Raw genomic sequence first — 17,813 nt, forward strand, 5'->3', positions numbered from 1 at the left:
GGGTCCAGGGTGAGGAGACAGGAGCCCAGGCTGGGTCTTGTTTGGGAAGATGCAGCCTCCATGGGCCAAGCAGGAACAGTAGGAAAACCCTGACGGTGCAGTCCCCACTCTCAGGACGTCCCTGTCTCCAAAGGAAACAGCCACACAACACTGAGGTGGGGCGGTGAGGAAAGCAGGGATCGCTGGGGAGTGTGGGGGATGCACTTGTCCAGCAGAGGAGGCAGGGCTGGGCGGCTCAGTTGAGGGAAGTGATGATTCCGAGGGCCCTGGCTGGGGTGGCGGCTGCAGAGGGTGGCTCAGAGTGGAGGGGCTGTCCCAGGAGCTGGTGAGCTTACCGGGGACAAGATGTCCCTTGTCAGGGATGTCACAGAGGCTGTTCCTCAGCTGGGTCATGCTGGGTCACCTGACCCAGGGGCCCTCCCTGTCTTAAAATGCACGTTGTACAATAAAGAGTGGAAGATGATGTCAATGGGCAGGAATGGAGCCAAACTCTACGGGAGAACGGAGCTGGCCAGGCAGAGCCGCTGGACACCTGAGGCTCCCTCCTTCCACCACAAACACCATTGCCCCATGGCCTAGAGAGGTGGGTAAAAACCGATCTCCACTGAGATCTCCCAGGACAGGGCCTGCACGTGGTGGCGCCTGTACCTGAGGGGGTCTCTCCGCAGTACTGGGGACATTGTGGATGCCCACCTAGCAGTGCTCACGCACCTCCCCCGGTGCACCACCCGCTGGCAACTGCAGCTTGGCCACCCTGGGAGCCTGGCTGGCCGGCAGGAGGATGGGGCCAGCACAGCCTCGTTTTATTTGTGCTTAAAGGAGCGTCACTGTTCTTAGAACCATCCTCTGACGTGAGCAGGACAATGACGATCACCACTGTGTAAATCCTGACACTGGACCAGAGGAATTGACTTACCTGCTTCAGGTCAGAGAACCATGGAATCTGTGCTGATCCCTTTTCAGATGAAGAGCAGGGGGTTGAGGGAAAACAAGTGAACTCCAAATGACTTGGTGTCAGAGCCAGGAGGACAGCAAGGCATGCCCAGCCTGGGCAGGGGCAGCAGCTGAAGGCTATCATTTGAGATCAGTTCAGGGTCTTGCTTGGCAAGAAGTGTGTGTGTGTGTGTGTGTGTGTGTCAATGCTATGTTGGTTGGTTGGTGTGTGTGTGTGTGTGTGTCAATGCTATGTTGGTTGGTCCCCAAAATACTTTTTGGAATCTCAATTGGTCTGTGAAATCAAAATACCAGGCAACCACTGGCTTACGCTTAGAGGACTCTGACATTCAGGAATGTTCTGTGGATTGTTGTGTAAAATAACAAAGGACTAGGCTGAGGGCTGCCCAGGACTCTCTCCCATTCCCTGCCTGTCCAGGTGACCCTCAACCTCAGGACACAGCTCAAATCCCACCCGCACTCCCATGCAACTGCCAACCTGATGGCTCCCTCCTCCTGACCCTGGCTCCCTCACAGTCCTCACAGCACCTTTTGCCTTGGCTTGTTTTCCCTGCCTTAGCTCCAGGTGAGCACAGCCAGAACCATGCTCAGAAGCCAGCACACGAAGGCCTGCAACTGCAGACCCCTAAGGAACCTTGGAGATGCTCTCAGACAGTGCCCACCTCACTTTGCAGATGGAGTGACTCACAGCTGGGACAAAGGTCCTCTCGCTCTTGCCCCTGCAGTCTACCCACAAAGCAGCCAGGAGAGCTTCTAAAAATGCAAAGCAGGTGGCGTTCTTCTGAGTAAGCCCTCCCATGGCTCCCTATCTTAGTACAAAAACTGAAATCTCATGACTTGTGAGGCCCTCCAGCTGGCTCGCAGCCACCCCTCCAAAACCGAGTGCCTGCCAGCGCATTGCCCACCCAGCTGCAGCCAGGCCCCCCACTGCTCAGCACCATCTCCTCAGAGGCCCCCCCATTCTTCCACGGGCATGTTCCCTATCCCCTTAGAGCACGCTTGGGCCTGAACTGATCTTGGGTTCTGTCGCCTGTCTACCCCACTGGAATGCAAACTCCACAGAGGCAGGGCTTTCTCTGTCCCCTGCCGCATCCGCAGTGCCGGGAACAGTGCCTGGCATGGAGCAGGTGCAGTCGAATGACCGACTCCATGAAGTGAGGTGAGTCACCCACCACGCAGGGAAGAGTGGACATGGGTAAACAGGCGCTGCCTGGGCTCCAGGCGCACTGACTGCATCCTGGCTGCTTGACTGATGTGGTTAATAAATTACTAGAAGGCAAGCCCTCTAGGGCACAGCAGACTGGATACTTGATTAACCCAGGGTCTGTGTTAATTCCAGGTGCCAAAATAATTTCTAGAATTTCACCTGAGACCTAGAGGTAGTTCATTTGAAAATAAACATGATTTTCCAGAAGGCTCGAGCTTTCTCAAGGAAAGCAATGCCCTGGACTCTCCTTCCACAAGAAATCAGGAAGACAGGCTTTGGAATTCCCAGTGGGGAAGCACAGTTGGAAGGGCCGGCCTCGGGCACCACAGTGCGCAACGCTGAACACAGGGCTCCCAGGCAGAGACTGGGAGGTCCCGACACCTGGACCCACAGGTGCACCCGCATCTCCCATGCTTTTACCCTTTCTCCTCCACCCCATTTATAGCAGTGATCAGAGGTGAATGAGGAAATAGTGGGGGAACTGACCCCCTGGAAAGTCTGAATTTGAGTGAAATAATGGGGAGAACTGAACCCCTGGAAAGTCTGAATTCTGCTTCATCGAAGCCCAACACGGGCCTGTTTCCCTCTGCTGTCAACCCCAGGGAATGGGGTGTCAACAGGGCCCACATTCGTATTGTCCCAAGCACCGACAGCACTGCTGCAGGGACCCCCTCTACCCCCACAAGCAGAAACGCTCGACACAACGCCGGGAACGTGTCTTTATTAAAGATGCAAGCAAGCACAGAAGGATCATGTGTAGTGCTCAGTAACATCCATACAGTACTAAAAATAGAAAAATATAAATGAAATTTCACAGAAAGCAGCCTCCCTCACAGAAACACAGGCAAGGTGCTGCCGAGCCCACCATGCGATGCCACGTGCCACCTGCCTGGCCACGCTTCTCCCCTTTACAAACAAAAACACAAGCTTCTCTCTACACCCGTTTCAAATACAGCACCAAGAACGGAGACCCCTTCCACAGCAGCGACCCTCCTGACCACCACTTTGGGTGCTTCCCAGCCACATAAATGACAGACAACCCCGGTCCCCACGGGGTTGGCTGGCTACTGGCCCCCGACTCTCCATCGCTTCAGCGAATGTGGGTGAGAAAATTAGGCAGTGAAGCAATAAAGACCTCACCTTTACTCCCTCAGATACATGGAGGGATGAGGTGGACAGACACGCAGGCGGCCGTGCCAACCTGATCCGAGTGAAACAGGGCTACACTCGCAAAATGGGCCTCCCACGGCTGAGCGCCTCAGGTGCACAGAACAAACTGAATGATAAAGACCCGGGGATTTTAGAAATTTACTATTAAGCATCTGCTTGCCAGCATTAGTAGGCTATCACTTCAGGAAACAAAGTAAGGCTGTGGAATTCAGCTCAAATTCCGAGCGCAACTCGGTCCTTTGGTGGCCGACTCTCCACCCACTGCATGCAAATGCTCCTGACTGCGTTAGACTCCCACCTGCCAGCCTCACCAGGCAGACTTCCCTCAGCATATGCTCCGCGGGCTCCTCTGTATTGGGCCTTTGGAGCCGCCCGCTGGAAGTCTCTGGCAGAGAGACGTCCATTCTGAAGACCTAGTGAACAATTTCTGCTCATTTCAGGAAGGTTCTGAAGAAGTGAACTCCGTCAGAATAAACAAGTGTCCAGATTCCCCCCAACAGACCCATCTCATCCTCTGCTCTCACCACTATCTCAGAACCAAGTGAGAACAGAATGGCTGTGCCTTAGATAATAGAACTACAAAAATAAAGAGTTAACCCTGAGATCTTTCTACCATTCGGGTGTGGCTCGCTCCTGATTCCCCTTGGAAATGAACTTTTATTTGGTTTACTGACATTTATGTAGATTTCCAGTGAAAAGCTCTATAAAATACAATAAATAATACGGGGTTGAAAAGGCAGACATTCTAGTTGCATATATTACAGGCTTTATCCTTACGGTCCAGGCCATTGGAACTGCAATGTGGAGACTGTTTGTAATCAGACATGGAGAGGCTGCACGTTCTAAAGGCGAGACAGCTGCTTTCGGTTGGGAATCATCACACTCCCTCCGCTCACGCCGCTCTTCCCTTCCCCCGCTGTTTCACACGCTGCTTCCAGAGTTTGTCCAGCAAGGAATAAATGAATGCATACAGGACTTTTGGCTAGTAGACTGTCTGGGTATTGTGAGCATGCAGGTTGTTGTTTCTGTTATTATAAATAAAAGTCAAACGTGAGGTCACACTTTCCCATCTTCTGTTTATACACCAAGTCAAACTTCTCGTTCATGGAGACGGTGAAGATGTCCTTCCACAGCCCAACTCTTCCTGAAATGCAAACAAGAGAACTGCTGGGGCCACTTGCTGTCGGGCCAGCTACTGAACTAAAGGAAGCCTTGGAAATGGATCTGGAACATTCCAGATCTATTCCTGGATCCCTTTGAACTTGGCCTATGGGGGCAGGAAGGGCCATCTGAGCTACAGACCAGGTGGTCCCCTAACATTTGTGAAACTACTGGATGCGGCAGAACATGACCTGAACCAGCCTCCCTCTGAGGCTGTGGCACAGTGAGCCACAACCACCTGCTGGTGCCATCCCGCACCCCCTGCTGGGGCCCACCAGGGAGACTCTACTCCCGTTCAGTGCTGGGTCCCCAGCACCTAGAACGGCACCTGGCACGTGGCAGGTGTTTAATAAACATCCCAGGAGCGAGTATGATCTGCCGCGGGAGTGCACTGCTCTGGGCATCGCAGGCAGCCCTGGCCCTTCCCACGCCATTATCCACTCGCAGCTCAACAGTGCCACCAAGGCGTCATTGGCTTCGGGAGAATTTGAAAAGGAAAAAAAAAATCATCCAAAGTGCAGAAAATTTTACACTAAGTAGGAAGCCCTCCTGACTGGGCCAAAGATGCAGATTTCAAGAAGCCTGCCCTGGCAAACCCTGGGGAGGAATTTAAAGTGAATCAAATAGTCGCAGCATTAGCTAGCTTTACAGACTAGATGCAAAACATGCACTGCAGTGAGAATTCCCTGAGTCAACAATAAAATGAGTCTGGGCACAGCCCCCAGCTGCTCTAGCCCAGGCTTAGTCAGAAACCCAGACCTCTTCCTGGCAGCCACAAGGGAGGGCTGAGCTGTGGGCTAAACTGCAGGCACCGGTCTACGCTGGTTTATGAAGGCTTCGGAAAAACGAAAGACAGCTCAACATGACAAGAGAAGTTGTTGCTCCCTTTGTCTTTGTTAATATAAAATCTTAGGTTGGTCTAGTCCAATAGCAACGGTGACTGTGAAGATGTCTGGGGCGGGGATTCCAAACTTCCCAGTTATGGGAGCTGTGAGCACATCACCCGAGTACTGGCTCCCTGCTTTTGAAGAACTGCTCGTTTAGAATTCTTTCCATTGTCAGCTCTCTGAGATCAGAGCTCTGTCTCCAGCAAATGTCCTTCACTAGCTCCGTTATTAACAGTGGTCCTTGTCCAGGCAGGACCTCAGGTTTTTCAAACTGCAACCCTGCAAATGCTGAGCTAAAATACCCAACGTAACACGGACTTTCTCTTTGGTAACAAAAAATTATCAGTGTTGGAGAGAAAAACAAGAAAAATTATTCTTGTAACCCTTTAATGATACCTAAGGGGCAAAATTAGAAGCTGCTAGAGCAACCAAACTGTTTTTCCATGATTATTTTTCTCAGCTGAGACAGCTGAGAGCTCGTCAGAGGAGTCACCCACCTGGTTTAGGATTTGGAATCAAGACAATTTATGCTGTGACATGAATCAAATCTAAGCAATGCAGCTGGCTACTCGGCCCTGCATTCTCACCAACTCAAGAAGATCTTCCGAGCAAAGACGCAATGTGCTAAAAGAAAACAAATCAAAGAACTGAAATAAAGCAAAACCAAGGTAAACCATGATAAAGCAAACCCAAGGGAAGGAGCATATGGGCACACAGTATGTTCTTGACGCTGCTTCGCAACACACACACACACACACACACACACACGAACCAAAAGGGGTATTTTGGAGAAGGTCACATCCAAGGATAACAAAACACAGCAAAAGCAAAACTAAAAAAGAGCAAATAAATGTTAAATAACAAATATTTATGAAAATGCAGCCAGGAAAGAAGTCGAGAGGGACTGTGGTTCAGTTCACTTCCTCCTGAGGAGTCCACTGCTCTGCCTTTATAAGAGACGGCACTTTGCACTTGACCTTCAAACCGCCCTTAGCCATGATCAGCCCCTTTTCAGAGAAGAACAGAAAGCCGCAGAAGCTGAAGGCCTGACCTACGTTGCGTTCCCAGAGGGCAGCAGAGCTGAGCTGGAGCCCAGCGCGCCTCTCATCCGCCCCAGGCATCTCCCACTCCATCTTATGGGGGCTGCTGCTGAAGAGACCCATCCACATTTCCGGGCCCTCCCTGCAAACATTCTCAACCCAGGAAGTGCCCAACACACCAAGTGTCCATAAGGTTCATACTTACCAACAGGGGGCCTCCTATGGCCAAGGCCAGCACCCTGGGATTCAGGGGTTTTAGAGCCTGGGCTCTCCATCATCAAAGCCAAATGCCACACACCCTTAAGGACAGGGGGAGCAACCCAGGTGGATCTGGGGAGGATTCCTGTCAGGAACACTGTCCCCATCTCCAGCTGCCTCATGCCCACTGTCACTTGCCGCCAAGAGCAGGAACTGGCCTCCCTCTGTGCAGCGGCTTAGCTTGGTACTGTCTGCTTACGTTCACCACCCCGAAGTGGGGCTAGGCCTCACCTGTGCTGCCTGCACCCAGAAGATGCTCAGTCAGCGTCCACTCAGTGAAGGAAGAAAAACGGTGTCTCCTAACTTCCTGCCCACATCATTTAACTCTCCCACAAGTCAGTTAGAGACTGAGAAACCCATCAGCATGCTTTGCGCTTTGACATGTCATAGCACCAAACCCAGTCCCTGGATCTGCTCTGTGGGGCGTTTGATTTCAGGGCCATCTGAGTAGACCCCCTGCTCAGAAACATCCCGCCCACAAAGCCTGAAATGCACTTTTTCAAGTCAAAACACTGTTTGCTTGGAGGCAATGCAAACACCAGCGGGCAGGGTACTCCGTCACTCCATGAGCACTGTGCCATCCACGGGCACCAGCTGACAGAGCACAGGCCATGGGCCAGCTACAGACTGCTGTAAAAGGAGAGCAGAGAGGGCAACAGGGACCGGACTCGGCTCCCTAAGCAGGCAGAGAAAGCAGCCTGGCTGGGGTGGGGAGTGCCTGGGCGGGAGGCAGGGTGGGGCACGTACCCCGGCCCACGGGCAGGGCCTCAGCGTTGCAGCACTGGTCCACCAGCTGGTGGCAGTGCTCCGTCAGGGCTTCCAGCTGGGCCTTGTCACAGGACACCCCCAGGAATCTGGCCAGCTGCTCCACCATCGTCACCAGGTCCTGGAAGACAAGTGCAGAGAGCAGAGCAGCCCATCAGAGGCGGGGCCTTTTACTGGACACGACTCCAGGCTGGGCACACGCTGAGGACTTTTTACACACGGCCTTCCTTACTTAATGCTCACAAGGCTGACATCAGCCTTGTCCAGAAATAACACTAAGAGGTTAAGAAATCGCCCAAGTGTGCTCAGCTCTCAAGTGGAGATCTTGAATTCAAACCCTGGTCCTCCAGGGAATTGGGTTGCAGACATGAGGTCTTAATAGAGGCTGTGGTTAAGTTTTAACAGGAGCAAGAAGTAAAAAACATATTTCAGAACATGGTTCTTGTGAGGAGCAAGACCTAATGGGCTCCTCTTTCCCTTCCTGCTGCCTGTCAGCTGGCGTCTGGGCTGGCCCTTGGGAGCGCAGGGAGGCCCCTCTGGTCTCCAGATGGCCCTGCACTGGGCAGGGAGCCCGCTTCATCAGAGGCAAGATTCCGTCATGCCTGCCATACCCTGCCCCATTATTTTACCACGCCTGACAGCGGAATGTCACTGATGTGGCTAACCGTCTTGAGGGGGCCATTCCCCAGCCCCCCACCCCTGCCACTTTCTCCCCAGGAGATGAGGCTCCTCGTCTTCTCAATCACAGCCCTGAGCTGTCACCAAGAGGTGCCTTGGTCCCATTAGGAAGATGCTGGAGGCTGTTTCCTCTCTGGAAGGTTTGTAAAGCAAATTCCCACATTAAAGCCTCTAAAAAGTCCTACAGTGAAAAGATGATTTAATTTCTTTAATGCAGCACTTCGGAAACCTTAAAAGAAAATGTTCTCTGACCGCTGGTGTGGGCGTCAGCTGGTGTGGGCGCCAGCTCCTCCCTGGGTCCCCACAGTGCGCTGACTCCTGCAGCAGCGGTTGCAGGTCTGATTCTGGCCTCGCACTGCCTTCCACAGGCAGGGGTGTGGTGCATCCAGGGCGCAGGGCTTGACTCAAGAGTCAGAGGAACAGTTATTAGAGAATGAGCCATGGAATACAGAGCTCCCTTTCCCTTGCCCTGCCACCAAGAACTCCATTTCAAAGAAAAAGGGTAGCAATGGAGAAAGAGTGAAGAAACCTGGCTCTCAGAAGAGATGCCGCAAGAAGGACACGGCTGGCTTAAAGTCAGCCTGCTGGAGCGTTCAGCAGAATCCTCGTGGGGCAGCTCACTGTGGCGTGACGTCCATCTCAGAGGAAGGGGCGTTTCTGCCAGGCTACGTCCAGCAACATGTCACAGGACACTTGCTGGTTATGAAACCCAGCAGGAATCAGGCAGAACGCCCAGGTCAGCTGGCAGGAATGGCCCACTTCACCTCTCTGAGCCACACATTCCCCATCTGGAACTAGCGACAGGGCCGCAGCAAGAGGCCGCACACCATGGCACAGAGCCAGCGTGTTGGGGTCGTGCCTCCACATGGGCAGGTACTAGCTGGCCACACGGTTGCAGTCAGGGCACCCCGTGACTGGTGAGAACACCCTGCAAGATGACTGAGGATGAAGTGGGGATATACCCGGGGTGCCTGGCACAGTGCCCGGCTCGTGGGAAAGGGCCACTGTAATTGCGGTGCAGTGGAGCCCAGGCAGTGAGCGCTCTGGCAGGAAGCATTCCCTCTCAACCCCAGGGTGAGAACACATGGACCCACACCACAGTCCTGGAGACAACCATGCTCACTCGGGGCTAGTTTTCTGGAGTAAGATGTAAACAATATTAATTCCTAAAAATGTGACTTGACCTCCATTAAAACAAGCCATTACTGAGGTTCCTAAAAAAAGAATAAACCCATGCCAATTAGAAGGCGAAACGCTGACTGTCCCAGGGATGCCACTGAGTCACTCAGACTGGCTTTGATAGAAAATGAAGTCCCAGCACTGACCCCGGCAGCTCTTAAAGTTCCAGGCAGGGCTGGTGGCCTTGACCCTGACGGACTGAAAGCAACAGGTCTGACCACTTTCACTGGGGAGCCTGGAAGGCAGAGAAGGATGAACTTCCCTTTAAGGGCTTGGAGTAAAGTGTGTGTTTGGACCTTAAAACTTCAGTCCATTGTTGCTGAGGAAACTGAAGCTCCAGGAAGAAACTGCTGACCCGGCAGCTGCCCCCCAGATGTGTGGGCAGCTGGCCAGCTGGGCGCTTTCCCTATTCACCTTCTCATGTTGGGGCCTCAGTGGCCCTGGGCAGTGCATGTTCAATGCTATGTCACTGGTGGCAAAATAGTGACCAGCTGACAAATGCACACCCAGGGCCCCAGAAATTCCACTCCTGGGTATGGGCCCGATAAGCACAATCGCTGACGTCCACCAAGACTCCAGAACGTCCACGGAGGCTTTATTCATGACCACCCCAAAGTGAAAACGGCCTCCACGCCTGGCAACACTGGATGGATGAAGCGGTGGCACATTCGTGCTGCAATGGAGCACCGACCACAGCACAGGAAAGAACAGAGCTCCGCGCCACACAGGTGGAGGAGCCTCGCCGTCTGCGCAGAAGCCAGACAGCAAAACCCATGAGAGTTCCACACCTGACAGGTTCCGAAGAGGCAACGCCAAGCTCCGGTGAGGGAGATGAAACCGCGGTGGCCTCTGGGAAGCAGGGGTATCAACTGCAAGAAGCTGGAATGTTCTGGATCTGGAAGGTGGCTGCCCAGATGTGACAGGTAAAAGGCTGTCAAGCCCCACGTGTGTGCCAAGTACACCTCACTGTGCATGACACCACCACAAAAAGGTACACACCAGGCGGGCCCGTGCCAGGCCTGCACGTAGGTGATGCTCACACAGTCCTCCCAGCCACACAGTGACAGGGGTGCTGTCACCTCCCCACTTTACAGAGGCTTGGGGTGGTCAGGACTTTGGCCTGAGCAGCCAGCGTCCAGAGCCCACGTTGTTCCCCAGCACCACAGGAAACCACGGCCGACGGCTTCACAGAGGTCAGCGGCAGGACCAGGGTTCCAACCTGCTTGGGCTACACCTTCATCTCTACTACACCGTCCTCTGGGCGTGAGCAGGGACCCTAAATGTGGCTCTGTGTCAAGTTGTGTGGACAAGAGGCAGACAGGTGGAGGCCCATGTAGAGTCAGACAGGCTCACCCAGCAGTCGGCTCCATGGCGCGTGTGACCTTAGACAGCCACATGACCTTGCTCTTTCCTCACCATAACACAGAGCCATGGTGAGGACCCACGTGGGGAACCGACAGCATGTGCCAGCCGGCAGCAGACCTGCAGACGGGGTCCTTCCTGCACACCGAGCAAGCCCCGAAAGGCCACGCTCCTCGAAGGCCGACCTGGCCCGTGCTGACCACAGGCCCCAGTGTGTGAGCACAAAGCAACCCAAGAACAACTGCAGGAAATGCAAGGCACACCCCCCCACCCCAGGATCACAGTGCACACACCCCCACCCCAGGGCTACAACGCACACACCCCCGCCCCAGGGTCACAACGCACACACCCCCACCCCAGGATCACAGTGCACACACCCCCACCCCAGGGTCACAACGCACACACCCCCACCCCAGGGCTACAACGCACACCCCCCCACCCCAGGGCTACAACGCACACACCCCCACCCCAGGATCACAGCACACACACCACCCGCCCCAGGGCCACAACACACACCACCTGCCCCAGGGCCACAACACACACCCCACCACCCCAGGATCACAGCACACACACCACCCGCCCCAGGGCCACAACACACACCACCTGCCCCAGGGCCACAACACACACCCCACCACCCCAGGATCACAGCACACACACCACCTGCCCCAGGGCCACAACACACACCCCACCACCCCAGGATCACAGCACACACACCACCCGCCCCAGGGCCACAACACACACCACCCGCCCCAGGGCCACAACACACACACCACCCGCCGCAGGGCCACAACACACACCCCACCACCCCAGGATCACAGCACACATACCCCACCACCCCAGGGCCACAAGGCACAGCCCCCACCCCAGCGCCATAGGGGACCTCGTGTGGCTCTGTTCACAGCCAGGTCTGGCGTCTTCCTGCAGGTGTGGGGAAAGTACAAGGCTGGCCTTCCTAGCCCGGGGCTTTCTGACCTCCAGCTCCAGCACTGGCTCCCCCTCCCCAGCACCCAGCTCTCCTGTCTGTCTCCCAGCAGACCTCCTCCCCGTCCCAGCTCCCACCCACTGCTACTCAACCTAAACCTGCTTGTCTGTCAGCCACTGACACTAGCAGCCCCACAGGCTGGCCTTGTCTGTCCCCTACATCGACATGGTTTCCAGCTGGCACTCAGGCCTCTGCCCCGCAGGAGCAACCTCACAGTCCACATCTGCACCCCATCCTCTCTCCTCTTTCCCATGGGCCAGGCCACAGGTGTCTCCTGCCTGTCCTGCCCCTGCCACCAGAAGCCCCTCTGCCCAGGCTCCAGCCCCAAGCCCTGCCTCTGCCTGGACTAAGACCTTGTCCCATTAGTTCTTTTCAACCCCTCCCCCAGCTCCTGCTTTCTCCCAACACCTAGAAAATGCTCAGTCTCTTCTGTGGTGACCCAGGCTCCCCAAGCTACCAGCTGCCTCGTGTCTCACTGCAGACACTGGCCTCTCCTCAACGTCCCATCAACCACCACTGTAAAGCACTCCAAAGGCCCCCTGATAAGCCAAGCCCCAGTCCCCTCCCCACACCCGCCTTCCTGGGTCCCTCAGCCTCGCACGGCATGGCTGCCCCGCCACACCTCAGGCTTTGACAGGCTGCTCCCCACACCCCCAACCCCCTTTCCAGCCCACAGACTGTCCCGCCCCCTCCTCTGTCCCTCCTCAGACCCCTCCTCCTCCTCCCACACGCCCACTGTAAAGGGCTCCTGCGTCAGGAGCTGCCAGGCCGAGGGCCAGGGCACCCCGAGGACAGCTGCTCCGGCAGCACTCACCCGATGCATGTCTTCATACTTGAGAAAAAGCACGTTCGAGTCCATGCGGTGCTCCCAGAACTCCTGCACGTGCTCAAACCAGGAGCCGTAGCCCACTGCGGAGACAGGGGACAGGGTGAGCCACATGGCTGGGCAGGAGAAGCGCACACATGGGGCCATCCCCACCCCACAGGGCTGCCCTCCTGCCACCCAGCAGCCGTGATGAGGACATCGTGATCCCTGCGGACAAGTCTGGCAAAGGCCCCCGAGGCACTCACATCTTGAGCCATCCCAGCCCTCCCGCCTTCGGCACGCCTTGAAGGCCTGACCATGGGGGTGACAGCCTCTGAGAAGGTGGTCCCTGTGGTACCTGGCAGTGGACTGCAACAGTGCCCGTTACTTTATCCGCTTAACAAGTGGTCACCAGGAAGCCCTGGAACAAAGCCCAGAAGAACTGGGACAGGGGCCGCTAGGGTTGCTAGTGGGGACAGGGTGGGGTATAGGAAGCTGTAGGACAGATCCAGAACACGGGGCCCTGCTGGGCAAGAGGGCGACAGGCAGTAGCCTCAGTAAATCGAGGAACTCTCCATGGGACCTGAAAGCTGAAGACGAGCAGGGAGTCCTGTCCTGACCTCCAAGAGGCCAGCACTCCTGCACCCACACCGTGGCCCTGGGCTTCCTGCACCCACACCGCAGCCCTGAGCTTTCTGCACCCAGACCTTGGCCCTGTGCTTCCTGCGTGGCCTGCGCTGCCTCAGAGCCCTTGGTGTGGGGTGGGGCACACAGGCAGGGACCAACTCATGGAGTCTCCAGCCTGCTTTGCAGTGTTCTTTATAAAAGCTATGGATCCTCCCCTGCCTGCCACATGCTGTGCCCACCACTGTGACGGTTTCTTCCACGGGGACCTCCATATGACAGAGAGCAAGGCGTCAGTTAAGGATCACTGGGCAGTGGGGGGTGACTGTGCTAAGCAGCAGGAAGCAGCCCAGCTGGATGAGGAGCGCTGGCTGTAGAGACTCCTCTGCTGGGCCCTGTCGCCCGGCAGGATTCCCATGGAGGAGCTGCACCCACACCCCACCAAAACCTCCAATTTCTGCAGAATAAAGCTGAGTCCCAGAGAAGGGAAGAGACTTGCCCAAGTCACCAACAGGTCAATAATCATGGGGGCCCAGACAGGGAAGCCCAAGTGGCCTGACTGCAGCCCATCATGGGGAGCTAAGTCCAAGCAGATGAGTCCCTGGGGCAGAAGGAAGAGTCAAATGGCCCTGTGAACACGGAAGGTAAAGAAAAACCCCACTTCATTCCAAGGAAGAATGTAGCAAGATGTCAAAAACAGACATCCCGGTGACATGGAGTTGCAGGGGGAAATAGTGTGAGGACTCTGAAAGAAGCAAGGCATGAAGGACTGCACGTGTGGTCCTGCGCTGATGTGAGGAGCAAGTGCACGGAGTCCCCAGAGCAGGAGGGGGGACGGGAATGAGCTGTAGGTTGCTGCGTAGAGAGCCTTCCCACCGGAATGCCTGAAAGGAGGCGAGGACGCCGGGCCCCTCCACGCTTTTCCCTGGGCTCCACGCTGCTCTGTGAAAGGGAAGGGAATCATCCATCTGGAATATTAAGGAAAAATAACAAAACCTCACTGTCCACCCCAGAGAAGACATGGTCACAGAGGCTGCATGCCACACTACAGGTGCCACAGGGACCGTCTACACAGTGTCCTCCAACTGCAGGCGCCACAGGGACCCTGTCTACACAGCGTCCTCCAACTGCAGGCGCCACAGGGACCCTGTCTACACAGCGTCCTCCAACTGCAGGCGCCACAGGGACCCTGTCTACACAGCGTCCTCACACTGCAGGCGCCACAGGGAGCCTGTCTACACAGCGTCCTCCAACTGCAGGCGCCACAGGGACCCTGTCTACACAGCGTCCTCACACTGCGGGTGCCACAGGGAGCCTGTCTACACAGCGTCCTCCAACTGCGGGTGCCACAGGGACCCTGTCTACACAGCGTCCTCACACTGCAGGTGCCACAGGGACCCTGTCTACACAGCGTCCTCCAACTGCAGGTGCCACAGGGACCCTGTCTACACAGCGTCCTCACACTGCAGGTGCCACAGGGACCCTGTCTACACAGCGTCCTCACACTGCGGGTGCCACAGGGAGCCTGTCTACACAGCGTCCTCCAACTGCAGGTGCCACAGGGACCCTGTCTACACAGCGTCCTCACACTGCGGGTGCCACAGGGACCCTGTCTACACAGCGTCCTCACACTGCGGGTGCCACAGGGACCCTGTCTACACAGCGTCCTCACACTGCGGGTGCCACAGGGACCCTGTCTACACAGCGTCCTCACACTGCGGGTGCCACAGGGAGCCTGTCTACACAGCGTCCTCACACTGCGGGTGCCACAGGGACCCTGTCTACACAGCGTCCTCACACTGCGGGTGCCACAGGGAGCCTGTCTACACAGCGTCCTCACACTGCGGGTGCCACAGGGAGCCTGTCTACACAGCGTCCTCACACTGCGGGTGCCACAGGGAGCCTGTCTACACAGCGTTCTCACACTGCGGGTGCCACAGGGACCCTGTCTACACAGCGTCCTCACACTGCAGGTGCCACAGGGAGCCTGTCTACACATCAAACTGAAGGCTCCACAGGGACCCAGTCTACACAGCATCCTCACACTGCAGGTGCCACAGGGACCCTGTCTACACAGCGTCCTCACACTGCAGGTGCCACAGGGACCCAGTCTACACAGCGTCCTCACACTGCAGGTGCCACAGGGACCCAGTCTACACAGCGTCCTGACACTGCAGGTGCCACAGGGAGCCTGTCTACACAGCGTCCTCCAACTGCAGGCGCCACAGGGAGCCTGTCTACACAGCGTCCTCACAGTGCAGGTGCCACAGGGACCCAGTCTACACAGCATCCTCACACTGCAGGTGCCACAGGGAGCCTGTCTACACAGCGTCCGCACACTGCAGGTGTCACAGGAAGCCTGTCACGGGGCATCCTCACACTGCAGGTGTCACCTGCCTCCAGGGCCCTTTGCCCTCCAGCCTCGCAGAGCTGGTCACCAGCCTCATGCGTGGTTGTTTATGCAGGTCCCTCCTGCTGTTGCCCTGTGCTGTGGCCTCTGATCCTGGCCTGTCTGGACATGGTGTGCTTTCAGGGTTCCCATGCATATTAGTTTCCACCGTCTTCAGGACATCAGGGAGGGGGGTCCAGCGGTCCTCAGTATGTGCGTGCTCACTGAGTGACAATGAAGGATGGAGCACAGGGGTGCTCAGTGGGCCTGTCTACAGGGTTTGCTGGGACCAAGGCATGTGTGTGGGACCTTGCACTCAGTGGAGGATGGGTCTGTGACTGTGGTGACATGGAGAGGCTTATATTGAGAGAACTGTTAACTGCTCTGGCCTGAGCAAGATGTTTGTAGCCTCTTCCACGTGCTGGTCTGAATGTGGGTATTGTCCCCATGCTCTGCAGAGAGCAGAGTCCATGCTGGACCCTAGGAAACAGCTTCAGAAGTCCATGAGTGGGTTGCTCCAAATGCCTGGTGGACCACAAGAGCAGGTGCCAGGGCCAAGAGGCCATGGGAAGAGAGGCTGGACAGAGGCCCGGAGCAGGCTCAGGGGGCTTCAGGGTGCGGTCTGGGGCCTCCTACCCCTTGCAGGCAGGGCCACTTCTCAGCAGGCACAGTGGAAGCAGAGGCTCAAGGGCAGGAAACAGAATCATCCCAGGGCTTTGAGGCCCTCGTGGGTTTTCAAACCGCGAGCAACAGAGTCAGCCTGTGGCGCCCTGCACCGCCCCGCCAAGAGGTCCCCTTCAACCAGGCCTGGCGGCAGCTCTAGGTCCACTGCTCTAAGTTCCACTTAAACTCGGGGGCATTACGTTCCAGGATCTCTGCTACATGAGTCATCCTCATCTTGTCACATAAGCCCCCTGCAGAACCCCCGATAAGCCACACTGAACAATGCGGCTCAGCGTCACTTCCGTTGGGAAATAAAACAGAAAGTGTATTTTCAGCCTTGGGTAGGAAAGAGTCTCAGTGTAGATTTAATTAAAGTGCAGCTATTATGACACATTTCAAAGCTCCTCTGCCTGCACACCCTACACTGCCCACTTTCTGTCCCAGGACCTCCCAAAGCCATGGCTGGCCATGGGGAGCCCCCTCAGGAAGGCAGGAACAGAACTGCACTGAGGAGCTCCTGCCACCACTCCCAAGGGACAGGTGGCCCAGCGGGGCAAGAGAGTAAGGACTGGGAGCAAGTGCGACCGAGACAAGAGGCCTGGTCCCGCCTTCCTTGAGAGCAGGGCAGGGTGGAACCCAGCCTCGCTCCTCCGCAGGGGCTGGAATGGAAACCAGAGAACAGCACGCGGCACTCTCGGCCCGGCTGTCCTCCTCCCTGCGGGCACAAGTGTGCCCTGCCCCAGTGGCTTGCCTGTGCCTGAGGTTCAGCCCGGCTGTCCTCCCAGCAGGCACAAGTGTGCCCTGCCCCAGTGGCTTGCCTGTGCCTGAGGTTCAGCCAAAGGCCCATGCCTGTCACACTTAGCTCCAGTCTCCACTCCAGGCCCTGTCACTAACGGTAGTGATACCTGGGCCTCCATTTTTACTGTTTTCATTCTCTCCCTGTTTGAAACCCAGGTAGGAAGGATGGATGTTTTAACTGGGGAACTTCTCAGACACCCCGACAGTGTGGTAGAAGAGAAGGGCTCTGGGTTCAGATGGACCTGCTCTGACACACACCAGCTCTAGGATCTCGGCCACGTTCACGACCCTCGGCCTCAGTGTCTTCATCTGTAAAGTGACCGCGGGCCTGACCTACATGGTCACTGTCAGAACTGGAGACCGTGTCGGGGAAGCACCCAGCACCTGCCAGGCCGTCCACGACAACAGATGGCTCTGGTTCTAACATGCCGCCAGGCTGCAACACTCACGCTTATCATTCATAAACCTCCGGCAGAATTCTTGAAAGGTGCCTCGGTAGCTCATGGTCCGCAGAGAGCGGTGGAACTGATAATAAGACACCACCAGATCCTTGGGGTTGCGAGCCATATAGATGACCTGTGGGTGACAGGAGCAGGATGAGTCCGTGTCTCCTTCCCTCCCAGGCAGGGCTGCCCCGACACAGGCCAGCCCCCCTGAACCTGCTGGTGGACCTCACAAAGCAACACCTGCTTCCAGCGTCCAGCTGGGGCCCATGTGCACGGCTGCTGGGTGCTGCTGCTTCGCTGTTTCAGCAGAAAGGTGCCCTGTCCATGCAGTAGTGCTGGCCAGGAAAATTACTTGAGCATTTTATTTCTGTCCTCTAGAACTACTTTAAAATCTGCAGAAGACAAAAAACTTACAACCCTGATCCTGGTGGTAAGAACACAGGCC

At 56.1% G+C, this 17,813-nt stretch overlaps 1 protein-coding gene across 1 annotated transcript in view; it reads right to left on the bottom strand.

The window, feature by feature from the left end:
* Nucleotides 1–2,866: 2,866 nt before the first annotated feature.
* SULT4A1 (sulfotransferase family 4A member 1) overlaps nucleotides 2,867–17,813 on the bottom strand; it is a 38,977-nt gene continuing 24,030 nt past the window's right edge. Inside the window, exons 4-7 of the mRNA XM_034949167.4 lie at nucleotides 17,372–17,498; nucleotides 12,458–12,552; nucleotides 7,425–7,563; nucleotides 2,867–4,475 (exon numbers count right to left, since the gene is read on the bottom strand). Of these exons, the coding sequence (XP_034805058.1) occupies nucleotides 4,363–4,475; nucleotides 7,425–7,563; nucleotides 12,458–12,552; nucleotides 17,372–17,498 (474 nt within the window). The 3' untranslated portion in view covers nucleotides 2,867–4,362. The remainder of the gene's footprint in view (nucleotides 4,476–7,424; nucleotides 7,564–12,457; nucleotides 12,553–17,371; nucleotides 17,499–17,813) is intronic.

This window comes from Pan paniscus, chromosome 23, assembly GCF_029289425.2.
Source record: "Pan paniscus chromosome 23, NHGRI_mPanPan1-v2.0_pri, whole genome shotgun sequence".
Lineage (NCBI taxonomy): Eukaryota > Metazoa > Chordata > Mammalia > Primates > Hominidae > Pan > Pan paniscus.